Source organism: Condylura cristata, unplaced genomic scaffold (genome assembly GCF_000260355.1).
Source record: "Condylura cristata isolate star-nosed mole 26May11 unplaced genomic scaffold, ConCri1.0 scaffold00022, whole genome shotgun sequence".
NCBI lineage: Eukaryota > Metazoa > Chordata > Mammalia > Eulipotyphla > Talpidae > Condylura > Condylura cristata.
In genome coordinates, this window is record NW_004567123.1 from 19,381,277 (window position 1) to 19,394,539 (window position 13,263).

Sequence of the window (13,263 nt, forward strand, 5' to 3'; positions counted from 1 at the left end):
GGATGAGTAGGTAGGTGGATGGATGGATGAGTAGGTGGATGGATGGGGGTGGGTGGATGGGTAGGTGAGTGGACGGATGAGTAGGTGGATGAGTGGGTGAATGGGTGGGTGGATGGATGGGTGGGTGGGTGGATGGATGGATGGGTGGGTGGGTAGATGAATGAATGCACGAATGCATGCATGCACAGGCTTAGTTTGTGGTCAGCTGGTGAGTACAGGGTTACATCATACCATCTTTTTGCTTTGTGTATCAAAATTGCTTTGGATGCCCTGTGACCTTCTCCCTGCTCCAGCCCCCCACTTGCCTAGCTGTGCAAGGGCCATCATTGGCTGAAAGTGGTAGCGCCCACAGGGAAGGGTCTGGCCCAGCTCCCAGTCCCACTGCCTCCTGCTTATAGCAGGTGCACATGTTCTCTATTCTTTGTGCCTCCACTCTTGCTCTGATGGGCAGTGGGCGGGGAAGCAGGGGCTGGATCCCATTCAGAAATATAAGATCGGGGCCCTCCCTGGTGGCACAACGGGTTAAAGGGCAGTGCTGTGAAGCTAGCTGCAGCAGCTTCAGCATGAGTTTGATCCCCCACCTGGGATGTGACCCCCATGGTGCAGCAGACCTCTCCTGACCCGCCCGCTGCTCCCTTCAGCAGTGTCCTTCATGATCTGCCTGTTCCTCTCCCCACTCTGCCTCTGGTGAATCCTCTCACTGCCCCTGCACATCTGGCCTGTACCCCAGTTCTGTATGCATAAATAAATAAATCTTTAAAAAAAAATCAGGTAACACAATGTCTCCATTAAAAAAAAAGAGAGGAATATAAGTGCAGAGCAGGGAGACGGCCACCAGCTTCCCTGTGCCCTTAGGAATATGAGCAGGCCTCTAAAGTGGACCAGTTTGTGACACGTTTCCTGCTGCGGGAGACGGTGAGCCAGCTACAGGCCCTGCAGAGCTCGCTGGAGGGGGCATCAGATACTCTGGAGGCCCAGGCCCGGGGCGTGAGGTATGAATCCTGACTTCTTGATCCTGGGCTTTGAGCTTGGGCCTGTCTGTCCTGGGAAGCTTGTGGGCCGCACCCAGGCCTGACCGTGTTCCGGGGCTACGGGCCTGGCTCGTGGGTCTGGGGACAGGAGGCTCACGGGCCATTTCCCACAGGTCAGGTGAAGAGAGTGTGAAGGCGCAGCACAGGCCCCGAGGCAGCCGGCGGGCAGGGCGTAGGGCCCTGCGGAGTGTCAGTTGGTCGCCCAGCTGGTCTCCAGGCTCCTCTGACCCAGGTGGGCCAGGGTCTGGGCATGGGGGTAGGGGGGTGCTGAGGGGGGTCAGAGTGTGTTCCCGTGCCCGTTCCTCCCTGTCCTTCACTTTATCCTGAGGATCCCCCCAGCCCGAGGGGTCCCTGCTGATGCCCCCTTCTCTCTCCATGGATACCCCCCCACACACAGGGGGTTGCTCAGAGGCTGAGATGCAGTGGCGGCTCCAAGTCAATCGGCTCCAGGAGCTGATCGACCAGCTCGAGTGCAAGGTTAGCGGCCAGGGAGGGCTTCCTGGAGTCTGCCCACGTCAGGCTGCGCCAGGCCCCTGGCCCATGCTCTGTGTCCCTCACAGGCTCCCCGGCTGGAACCCTTGCGTGAAGAGGAGTTGACCCAGGAGCCCGACTCGGTGAGTTTGAGAAGGGGAGGCAGCTGGGTTTCGCCGGAGGCTGGGGCCAGCTGCCCTCTGCCTCGGCCTTCCCAGACTCAGCCAGTCCCCTCCCCCAGCCTGGCAGGCAGGGTTCTGCTCCGTGCTGTGTGATCCTGCGGAAATTGGAAATCCTGGCTTCCCTGCACACTGGAAAGCTGGTGCTTGCTGGAGGCACCTGTAGGAAGTGGCCCATAGTCAGGAGGGAGGGACAGTGGGTGGGATCACCTGGCGGGAGGGGAGTCAAGGGCGTTGGACCTGGTTGGGGCAGGAACTTCATCTTAAGGCAGATCAAGAATGGTAGATGGGAACAGGCTGCGCCAGCAATTGGACCCAGCTGCTTAATGGGCCTGATCTAGTCTCGAGGTGACAGTGACTCCAGGAAACAACTGAACGACGCTAAGGTTTACAGCCTCAACACGCGGCTTTCTGGAGAAAGCTTGATGTCAAGGAGTCGTGCTGAAGGCTGGGTAAAAGTTGTAAACTTCTCTCTGAGAGGGTCTATTCTCAGAAGACCTAATTTCTTTGTCTCTCTTTAAGGAAGAAGCCAGAAGTTAATTTGCGAACAGCTCCCTTATTGATCTCTCCTCTCTCCTCCCAACTGCCCTGGCTTAGCTAAGCGTTAGTGGTCATGCAGGCCCTCTCATGCATGCAGGAGGTGTGCCTGTTATTAGACTATTTTTGGCTTTTTCTCTTGTGTTAGTGCACAACCAAGAGGTACCCAGAGACCCCAAATTATTAAGGAGGCCAACCTTCCCGACACATAAAGGCTAAGGAAACACTTTTAGTGAGAAGGAGTTTTTGTGTGTGAAAGATTTATTTACACATTCAAGAACTGGGGTACAGCCCAGAGGTGCAGAGTTGAGAGGATTCACTAGAGACAGAGTGGGAAACAGAACAGGCAGATCTACTGAAATATACTGCTGAGGCGAGCAGCAGGTGAGACAGGAAAGGTCTGTTGCACCATGTGGGTCACCTCTGGGGCTGGGATTGAACTTGCACTGAAGCGGCTGTGGCCAGCTTACAGTGCTGCATCCTAAACTGTTGTGCCACCAGGGAGGGCCGGGTGCTTCCCTTTCGATAACCAGCTTACTCTTCCTTCCTAGCTGCTTGCTGTTAGGGTGTTTGGTTCATGGTGTGATGGGGCTTGTAATCCTAAGTGCCTGAGATCTCTTCAGTGTGGAGATGGGCTGGAGTGTGTAAAAATGCCAGGAGGTTGGGGAGAATAGTCCTCTAATGCTGGGGTTGTCCTGGCGGCCACAGCCAGTTCCTCACTCTGTGCCCAGCCCTTTCCCCGCTAACCAAGTGATCTCTCGTCAGCACATCCTCGTGGCCCAGAGGCAGGTGCAAGTGGCAGAGGAAGCCTTGCCGGACTTCCACCGTGCCCTGTGCTGCTACGTGGACTTCACAGGAGCCCAGAGCCATTGCCTTCAGTGAGTGCCCAGCCGGCTGGTGGGCTGGCCAGGGTTGGGTGGTAAGCAGGGAGGAGTGCAGGGCCTGGGTGCCCTGGCCACCTCTGGCTGGGGGGGGGGGCAGTGGTAGTTGCAGCCCAAGTCTGGCCTGGCCATCTCTTTGGCTCCACAGTGTGTCTGCCCGGAAGAGACTAGACAGTGCCTCCTTTACCCTGTATGAGTTCTGGAAAGATGAGGCCTCCTGGAGAAGGTATGAATGATAGTCTAAAGTAAATATATTAAAAGTCCTAGGTTCTTCATATCATCTTCTGTACACTGGCTGTGTGACCTCAGGAGAGTTACCTAACCCCTCTGCGCCCAGAGGACTTTCCGAGCTGGAAATGAGGATAGTTCTAGTCTGGTATAAGCTAAATGAGATTATGCGTGAAGGACTGAACACAATGGCAGATCTTCATGATATGCACTGTTACCACTGTGCCACATGCTGTGCCAAGCACCTGGTGTTACTTCATGTCATCCTTGCCTTAGCCTAGTGAAGTAGAAACTGGGTATCACCCCCATTTCACAGAGGAGAAAACTGAGGCTCAGAGTCCAGGTGAGGAAGGACTGGAATCTGAACCCGGGGGGCACCAAGGGATGGGAATGGGGAGCTCTCACCAACATGGCCTTGATCTTTTTGGGGCTAGTTCCCACCTCAGGCCACTCTGTGGCTCTCCACAGGCACCAGCAGTCCGCGTGCAGTAAAGCCTTCCAGCGCATTCTCATCGACCACCTGCAGGCTCCAGACACCCTCACCACTGTGTTCTTCCCAGGTGTGCTGCAGCTCCCAACCCTCTCCACAGGTTGGGGACCTGGGGAGGGACAGTGGGTTCCTTAAGGCCTCTGACCTTCAGCCTCTGACCTACAGCCTCCTGGTGGATTATGAACAAAAACCGAACTTGACCTGCGTAAGACAAGAACTCGGGGACCCTGCCTGCCTCCTGGAACTTCTGGGCTGGTTGACTCGGCACCAAGACCGGATGCTGCCTCTTAGACCTGGGGCCTGGCGCTCAGAGACCTCCACACCCAGCTGGAGGCGTCTCAGCCCATGGGTCAGGGACTGGCTGCTTGCTTTCCATTTCCAACTAGTGCATTTTGTTGTGTGTAGCTTTGGCCTCTGCTTGGCTCAGCAGGCCTGGATTCTGGTCCCCACGTGCCCCTGCTGTGTGGGCCCATCCCTTCCCAGTCTGGGTGGGGCCCAGGCCCTCCGGCTGCCCAGTGAGCACCCTGCTTTCTTTTTGCTGTCTCGGTGCCAGGCTTCTGCTCTTCTTTAGCCAACAGCAGAATGACGGCTGATGCTCAGGGACACCCTCATCTGAACTCTGACTTCTGGGACTGGACTGGGTCATTCTGTGGTGTGGGGTAAGGACCATGTCCCTGTTACGCACCTGGGCCAGCAGGCTTGACTGACTCTGCTAGACATTTCTAACACCCGTCCTCTGGAGGCTCCTAGGTCGGTTTGCATGTCATTTGCATATCATTTGCATGCCTACCCATACTCAGGGCATGTGGAAACCCCAAGGTGACCTTGCCAAGTAGCAATAATTTGGGCCTAGAGTCACCTGCTGCCCCCAGATACCTCTGAACCCAGCCCAGAGGCAATAAAGGCAGTGCTCGCCTTTGGCATTGTGTCCTCTCTCCCTTAGCAAGAAGACCAGGTTGGGGGGACAGTCTGCATTTCAGCCAGAGAGGACCTTTCTTCAGAAATCAGGTGATGCCTGTCTTGAGTTCCCAGGCTTGCAGATAGTGGGCATTTACTCCAGGCTCCCTCAAGTCAAGGCTCTTACCCGACAAATTCTTGTTCTCTCTTCTACTTTCAACTCTCCAACTACTGGCGGGGACTCCAGCTGGTAGCTCTCACTTCACCTCCCCATCTCACTGACCTGGGGGTATGCAACTGGGGTGAACCCAGTATCCCAAAGAGTTCTGAGGAGGCCCACCTGCAGATGGAATGACCCTCTCACCTGGTTTGTCAGGACCTGCCAATACCCCTGCCTCCTGACCTGGAGCCACCAGTTTCAGGAGCACAATGGGGGGTCCGCTGTGGGAGAAGTGAAGGTGGGGGTGTTATGGAGATGACTGACAGCTGTCAGGGCTGAAGGGGAAGCCCATGGCCCTGTAAGAGGGCAGGATGGCCTTGGACTGCTCTGGGGGTAGGGCAGTCAGGCGTTTTTCAGAGAGGAAAGGGCACAGAGTATTCAGGCCCTGAGGGGAGGAGCCCTGGTCTCTGAAGTTAGGGGGGGCTGGGCTAAAGTGCAGGGTGGGGGGCAAGGAGCAGTGCATGCCAGGAGCCCACTCCACCTCACTTCCCAGACTGGTAGATGTTTCCAGAAGGTGCTGCAGCACTTGAGCTCAGTCTGGGTGGCTTGAGCGAGTCAGTGCCTGTCCTGAGGGAGAAGCAGCCTCCCAGGGAGGTCCTCCAGATTTCTGATTATGTTCTGATTGCTTCTACCTGCGTCCCCCACTAAAACAGTGGCAATGGCAAACCTTCAGGGATAAAACTCTTCTCATCGTCCTCTTGGACAACGATGCTGAAACCCCCAAGCAGCGGGCACTTAAGTGAGCACCTCCTCAGATGCTGCCCTGCCTGCCCCGCCCGCTGTTGTCTGCAGGCTGAAGGCCTGAAGGCCGGTGGGGTAGGGAGGAGAGTGGTTGGTTCTGCAGTCGGGAGGGCTGGGGGAGGTACTGGTTTTAGCTGTGAAGAGATTTCCAGGCCTATGTGAGGGGAGAGTGTTGCAGGCAGAGGGAGCAGAAGGTGGCGCCACAGTGTAAGAGGAGGGAAGGTGAGGTGGAGGACAATGGAGGTCTCCAGGGCAGGTATTGGGGAGCTTGGCTGCCAGGTGGGTGGCTGGGGGCTGGACTGCAGGCAGGAGGCTGGAGTTAAGCTACCGGGTGAAGAAGCTGCTGAGCTGGGGCTCGGGCTGGAGGAGGCGCTCAGGACTGTGTTTACCACCTTCACTTCCCCACAGTCCCTGCAGGCCCAGGTCTTGGCCTCTACCATCTCGGGCTGGAGAACTGGCAGCTTCCTAAGGGGACCTCCCAGCTCCTCTTCACCTCCCGACCCACTCCCCATAAAGCAGAAGGAGGAGCCTGTACAGTGTCGCTGTGGTGATCTCCTCCCTCTGGCTGCAGCCCTGGGGTGGTGCCCCACTGCCTTCATCGCCAAATCCAATCCAGCCCAATTTGATTCAGCATTGAAGCTCCGAGGAGGCGCCTTGACAAAGCAGGCGCAGCCTCTTTTCCCCATAACTGCGGCTGAGCTGGGCTATTCCCCACGTCAACCTCAGCCCCCACCCTCCTGGCCAGCGTTCTTCACACAGCCCTCTGATACAGAAACGCCTCTTTAGCCTTTAGTGGGTCAAAGCCGCAGGTCTGGGTCACCTTTCCCAATCCTCGTCCTCAGTGCCCTACTCGCCATGGCTTTTCAGCTCATGGGGCACCTGTGTTGTGGCAGCTGCTGGGATGGTGAAATGTACCCCCAAGGGCAGGCAGAACCCTGACTCTGGGAGCGCTCCTGGCTTCTTCCACCAGCTGCCACCCTCCTACCTTTTCACCCACACCCTGCACCTGCCTCCTGTCTTCCTCTCACCTGCTCCAGTGACTCCCCAGTGCACATTCAAACCTGTCATGGGGACTGGCCCTGTGCCAGGCCAGGTGCTGGAAAGACAGGAGCCGTCTAGGCCTGAGAGAGACACCCACACCCAGCCCCTAGCAGCCGCTGGCGTGTCTAAACAAAAGGACAGTGCATTAGATGGGCCTTCAAGTTATTCTCAAAACAAACCTTACTTGGGGCCGCCCTGATGCTGCAGGTGTTAACTCTCAGTGCTATCAAGCTATCAGCAGTCACTGCGGCACGAGTTTGATCCCAGCCAGGGAGCCTACCCACATGGTATGGCAGGCCTCTCCTGACCTGCCTGCGTCTCACCCCTCACACCTCTGGCCTAGACCCCAGTTCTTATGTGCATAAAATCTTAAAAAAAAACAAAAAACCACAAAAATCCCAAAACATTACTTGAATGCAGTCCAGGGATCTAGGCTGGGTGCTTGTACCCAGGAAAGCATGTGGGTGGGAGAGAAACAGGCTGTGATGGCGGCCTAGTTTCCAGGATGCTAGGGCCTGGGTCAAGGACACCCACAACCACAGTGTTCCTTGCCGCTCTTAACTGTAGGCATCATCAGCTCAGCATCACATGGCCCCATCTCCTCCCAGTGCCCACAGCTATATGTTTCAAGCATGAATGTGCAAGGATCTCTGGGATACTCCAGTAGTGAAACAGCGCAGGGCTGAGGTTGCAACAAAGGAAAGAGTGAAGCTGAGTCCTATGGCCTCAGCTTGATAGATGGGGCAGCAAGGAAGACCCCTGGGGGCACGCGGCAAGGGAGAGGGTGGAGGGTGGATAGGGCTGGTGGGCTGAATCGTGTCTGGAACTATTCAAGAGGCATCCAGAGGGCATTTGCTGAAATTGTGGGGCAAAAAGGCAGCCCTAGAAATTGGTGCCAAGGGGAACGCAAGCGTCAGCGAGTTTCACATTCTGGATAGGGATCTGGGTTGGGGTGGGGGGCAGAGGCAAGTCTGGCTCTACCCACAAGAGGGCGCCCGGCACCAGGTAAAGGGGGTCCCCAGAACGGAATGGGAGGCTAATTTATGCGTGGTTCTCTAAGTCCTTTTGCCTGAGGGGGGCTGACAGGGCGAACACTTAACCTATGGCCCTAAAATACCAGCTGTCAGAAACACGCACTGAAGAGCAACACACATTTAGATCCAAGCATGTCTGCTCATTTTGAGATCACCTGTTCATACTGAGCAGCAAGCTTGCTGGTAAAATCTGAGAGCTCCACCATCTCTTACCTCTCATCTTACCTTCCACAATGTATTTTTCATCTCTGTCTCTATAACCAGGAACCATGTGGTGATGCTTCACTGATTTCCAGATTCACCTTATCTGCTGTTCAATAGTGCACTGAAAATTTATCTCAAGGCTGTGGTTTCTAGCATTCTATATGCCGCATTACTGTTTGCTTACATTCCCCAGCAGCATTCTTAGAAGTTGCATAGTTCTTTTGTACTCTGCATGGATAACACTTCAGGAGTTTCCAGGGGCCCTAAATCCGGTTGACTCTTGCGCAGTGTCTCATTTCCTTGGATGCTTGGCTTTTTTTTAACCATATATAATTGGTTGATATGTGTAGTGTCGTCTGCCACGCCATGTGGGTCATCTCTCTGGCCGAGGATAGAACTCGTTCCTGGCCCCTGGGGAGTTCTTACACCTCATCTGTAACCTCGGCAATGCAGTTAAAAGGAATTTTGTTGGAGTTTACCCAGTGTCTGGGTGTTTTATGGCTATGGAAGTTTTTACTCTCTCATTTCTATAGCAAATTTAGCATAGCATTTTATTATATTATCATCTTAGTCCCTGGGAAATTCTTTCCCAGAGCTAAAACAGATTGGTGACTTGTCGACTAAATGTGCTTTTACGCTGGGCTGACAGTCAGGAGGCGAGGTCCTATAATTGTTCTAGGTAGTGGATTGCAGCTGTGGGCAGCTGCTGGGATTGGCAGTTGGCACCATCTGCATGAAAGATCATTTAGCTAAAGCCCCACCTGGCCTTCTGGGGCCAAGGTTACAGTCTGCCCTTCTAGGGTACAGATCTCGTAACCAAACCCTCCCTCTGCATTTCAGGAGCCTGGAAAGCTGGTCGTGTCACCAAGCCTCAGGCAAGGCAGCTCAAGAGGTCGTCTAGGGTAGAGGTCAGAGATGGGTATTCAGGCAACAGGAGTGAGGCCTCAGGTGACTGACTCATAAACAACTGCCAGCCAGGGACTCTGCATACACACTGCAAGGCTGTGGCACTCCAGGGGCTGTAGGAGGCACCAAGAGCTGGTGGGCTTTCAGGAAAAGCAATTTGAATACATGCATCAAGAATCAATAGATACCTAGTTCCAGAAATCCCATTTTGGAAAACTATCAAAAATCATCAGGTAAAGGAAGATGCTAAGTAGGTTAAACTTAAAAGCATTCCAACTGCCCAACAGGTTTGTTACGAAAATTAGGTCCCTGGGCCTCCCTCGTGGCCTAGGGGTTAAGTCTCAGTGCTATCACCTCTACTGCCTGTACTGCCTGTGTTCGATCCCCGCCAGGGAGCTGACCCACATAGTGCAGCAGACCTCTCCTGTCTTGCCCGCTGCTCCCCTCAGCAGTGTAATCAGACATCTGTCTCATCTGCCTCATTTCCTGCTCTGTCTGGTGAATCCTCTCCCTTCCCCTCTCTGTACCTCTGGCCTACAACCCCAGTTCTACCTTAAAAAAGAAAATTAGGTCCTTGATTAAACCATACGAATATTAAGCAAATAAATGTGAAGGCAATAGTGAGCTTATGATTTAACACCAGTGTAAAAAGAGCATAAATTCACAAGTCTAGATGATAAATATTTATGAGTTATTAGAAAAGAATACCTACCTGCCCACTACCCCATTTGTCAAACTTTCTGTGGTGGCATTTTCCTTATGAAAACATTGCTTAATGGTGAAGCACATTAAGGAGCTTGGGAGGGTTTGCCCAGGTGCCTTTGGCACTTGATGGCAGGCCCTTGGTTGGGCAGGCCAAGTGCTGGGTGCAAGCTCAGGCCTGGGTGCAAGCTCAGCTCTTGGCTTCCCAGAGGTCCAGCAGTTGGGACATTCCCTTAGCGGTGCCTCCTGCTTCACCCCTCTCCTCCACACTCTTCAGGACGCAGCAAGAACTGACTAGGAGTGGAGCCTCCTCCCTGCCGTCCCCCAGCCCCAGAAGGGGAGGGGTCGCAGAAGCCTCACAGCACCTGCTGCTCCACCTCCGCCCAGTCCCATTCCAGCCTGAGTCAGAAAAGGAATATAGCCTTTTTATTGACTACTTGAAGTAAAACAAACTAAATACATATTTAACAGTTTTGGTTCATTTATACAGTACATTAAATAAGTTATGCACAGAGTTAAGTAACAAAAGTTGCTATCGGGTAAACTGACAAGACAGAGAAACCAGTCGACGCATCCTGTGGGTGACTTCACATTCGTCACCCCCTAAAACCTCGCCTGGAGGCTGAGCTTTTGACTTATTTACATTATTGGATGGAGCTTTTGTGACCTCATCAGGAACCTGGGAAGCCAGCAAAGTGGACTGAAGGCCCCTCAGTTAAACAGCACTTCCAACCCTTCACCAACTGCTTATGGCTGCTTCTCTCTGCCAATTAATGCAAGGCAGGAGCAGGCTTCTCCGCCAGCCATGCACGCCCTATTTGGTTTAAACGTCAATGACTGCACCAGGCAGCCATAGGCCTGACCAGATCGGTCTGCAGAGGAAGCTCCATTTCGGACAGCAGAGGGGAGACAGGACACAAGGCCCACCCTCAGCCTAACCTCCTGGTTCCCCGCCTGCACTGTCATCTTTGGGAATGAGCGTGTCCATGCACCGTCCATGCACTAGGCAGAGGAAGGCAGTCAACATTTTGGTTTCTTCAGAACTACACTCAAGTGTTGGAAGTTTGTCCACTCCTCCCCCCACCCCACCAGGCAGGATTCCTGAAAGGGCCCTCTGGCTCTTGTTACATTTGGTTCAAACATGCCACCGCTCAGTTCTATGCCAACAGCCAAAGCAAACAAAAAGCTAAGAAAATTGGTTTGGTCTACTGACCCAAGGGCCTGGGGAGCAGGTCTGAGGAAATCCTCCAAGATGAGTTTGGTTTTAACTGAGTTATTCAATCCGTACTCCCATCTCAGCTTCCAGGACAAACGGTCACCTAGGCATTATTTCTGCTTTCATTCCAGACTTTACTACCATACAAATCTAGGTGTGTTGCTGAACCTTCAAACCCACTTGCTGAGTGGTTTTGTAGCACTACTTAGAATGTCTACAACCTTGTGCAAGCAGTGACAGTGTGGGGAGCAATTTGCTTTGAGGCAGGCTGTCCCAGGACAAGGGTAACCTTGTCCAGAAGCTGAAGATTCTCACGTTTATACCAAGAAGTTGATACCAAGAAGTGATGGGCTCCTGGTAGACCACCTGCAGAGGGCAGCAGCCAGTGCTGGGCACAGCCCCTCAACGGAGCTACTGTTTCCAGACTGACCTGGCTTAGAGACAGGGCCTCAGCACTGCCCAGGAAATGATCCATCCATTCTGACCTCCTGAGCAGGTCTTACCGACCCTCCCCTGGAGGGCAGGACCTCCACAGAGGACTCTCCCTCAGGCAGGGGGCCACTTAGTCCTGAGTGCAAGGAATTAATTCACTTCTTCCTGAGCCAGTGTTCACCACCCAACGGAGTCAGGCAGGCACCAGGCAGTGGGTCACTCAAGACTTCGAGGTCCTGCCCTCCACTGGCCTGCACGACATTAGGAGATGACTTCCATTTGGGCACTTTTGGTTCCTCTGGTTCCTGAAGTTATTCCTCGCTGGGCAGAGGATGAGGCCCCCTCACTGTCTGCAGGCGATGGTAGCAGAGACCCCACCTGCCAGGTGTGCTCTGGTGGCGCAGCCCATGCCACGTGGGCTTCTTGGGTTCTCGGACAATGAAGTGCCCGTGACCACACAGAATGCCTTCAGCACTATCACCCCAAGCCTCACTGTTTTTTAGGTCCCTCCACCCCATATTACCTATAAAGGTGGTCCTTTAGCAGCCTGATTAAGATACTTTAAATAGATTTTACTTAAACTAGGAAAGGTGGGGAACCTGAACTTGTATCTCCAACCTGATAGCTGGGGTTGTCAGCAGCTGACGGAGACTAAGTGGAGAACCTGGACTCACGCTGCACCTCCAGTCATGACCCTGCCCTAGATGTTGCCCCTCGCCCTCCCAATCAGAGCGGAGAATTTGCAGGACAGAGCTGGAGGAGGGACTTACATGGAAGAAACTGACAGGGAGCCACGATCCATATATTTTGTGGGTTCTGACTATTCCAACTAGGAAAAACCTGAGCTACTCTGGCTAGTCTTATGGCCACTACAAAGATTTAAAAACCTTGACTAGGTGTTCATTCAACTTGCTGATCAAGACTGAGTCAAGCACAACCAAGACCCTCTTCTAAACGACTTAAAGGTTCTGTGACAGCCCCATGGAATACCCTGTATCTTCTCTTCCCCGGCTAGACCACACAAGACTTATTGGGAGCTTGAACTTAAGCACAAAGGAGGCAGGACCTACAGAGAAAGCTTTCAGCTGGCTTCTCCAAGGGCGCCAAGGAGAGGCCTTTAACGGGTGAGACTACCAAGGGCACTGAGGGTGCCAGGGCCTGTCCTGGGCTACACAGGGCACGCGCAAACGGGTTACACGCTCCTTCACACACTGCGCATCTCATCATCACCGCAGTGTCCACCCCGGAGTGTGCCTGTCAGCATGCTGGTCAGACTTCAGGGAGGATTTCCACTGTGTTCAGGACCCTCCCTCACCCTGCTTCTCCCTCAGGACGCTGTGAAACAATCATTAGTCAGGAAATAGCACCTTTTGTCTAGGCACAGCGCCTCTGGTCAGCGTGGTGGATCAAGGTGTTTGAGCAGGATGTCGAGGCAGGACCCGCCAGTCCATGATTCGGTCCACCTGTTCAAATATGTTGGGCAACAGGCCAAGATTCAGTCCACCTGTTTAAACAGGACATTGGGAAACTCTTATCTTATTGGCTCAAAATTTCACTTACCTAGGCTGGGATATCCCACATCTCACAGAAACGTACGCAGGCACGCCCTGTCTGGTGTGCGGAGTTGATCCTGTTAAAGTAGGGACACCCCACCGGTGGCTGCAGTTTAAGGAATTCCACAATAGAGGAACATGACGCTGTTTTTTTTTTTTTTTAATCTCTGGGTGCCCCTTACTTTATGCAATGGAAATCCAGGTATTTGAAAGATGCCTTGTATTGAGTTTCTTTGTAACACAGAAAATCCTTGGATAAGGTAAAGTAAGGACTTAATTCTTAAAGTAAAATAGACCTATATGCAAGGACAATGCTACCTCTGCTGACACCTCTCCCTTACAGGACCAAGCACCCTGGTCAGTGCATAGAAGGTGGTCAATGGAAGTGGGGCCAACCACTCACTCCACTGATTCCTTGGGGAGAGAAGGTGCCGGAGGCTTGGAGGTAAAGAGAGGAGGGTCAGGGTCCTTGGGCTCTCAACGGGTGTTGGCAGCACTGA

The 13,263-nt window shown here is 53.5% G+C and overlaps 1 protein-coding gene across 1 annotated transcript in view; it reads left to right on the forward strand.

The window, feature by feature from the left end:
* Positions 1-4,736, forward strand: part of NECAB3 (N-terminal EF-hand calcium binding protein 3) — a gene marked incomplete at its 5' end in the record, with an annotated part of 16,191 nt that extends 11,455 nt beyond the window's left edge. Inside the window, 8 exons of the mRNA XM_004686962.2 lie at positions 856-992; positions 1,145-1,263; positions 1,429-1,508; positions 1,592-1,645; positions 2,984-3,096; positions 3,248-3,325; positions 3,796-3,887; positions 3,983-4,736. Coding sequence (XP_004687019.1) covers positions 856-992; positions 1,145-1,263; positions 1,429-1,508; positions 1,592-1,645; positions 2,984-3,096; positions 3,248-3,325; positions 3,796-3,887; positions 3,983-4,017 — 708 coding nt within the window. The remainder of the gene's footprint in view (positions 1-855; positions 993-1,144; positions 1,264-1,428; positions 1,509-1,591; positions 1,646-2,983; positions 3,097-3,247; positions 3,326-3,795; positions 3,888-3,982) is intronic.
* Positions 4,737-13,263: the final 8,527 nt, after the last annotated feature.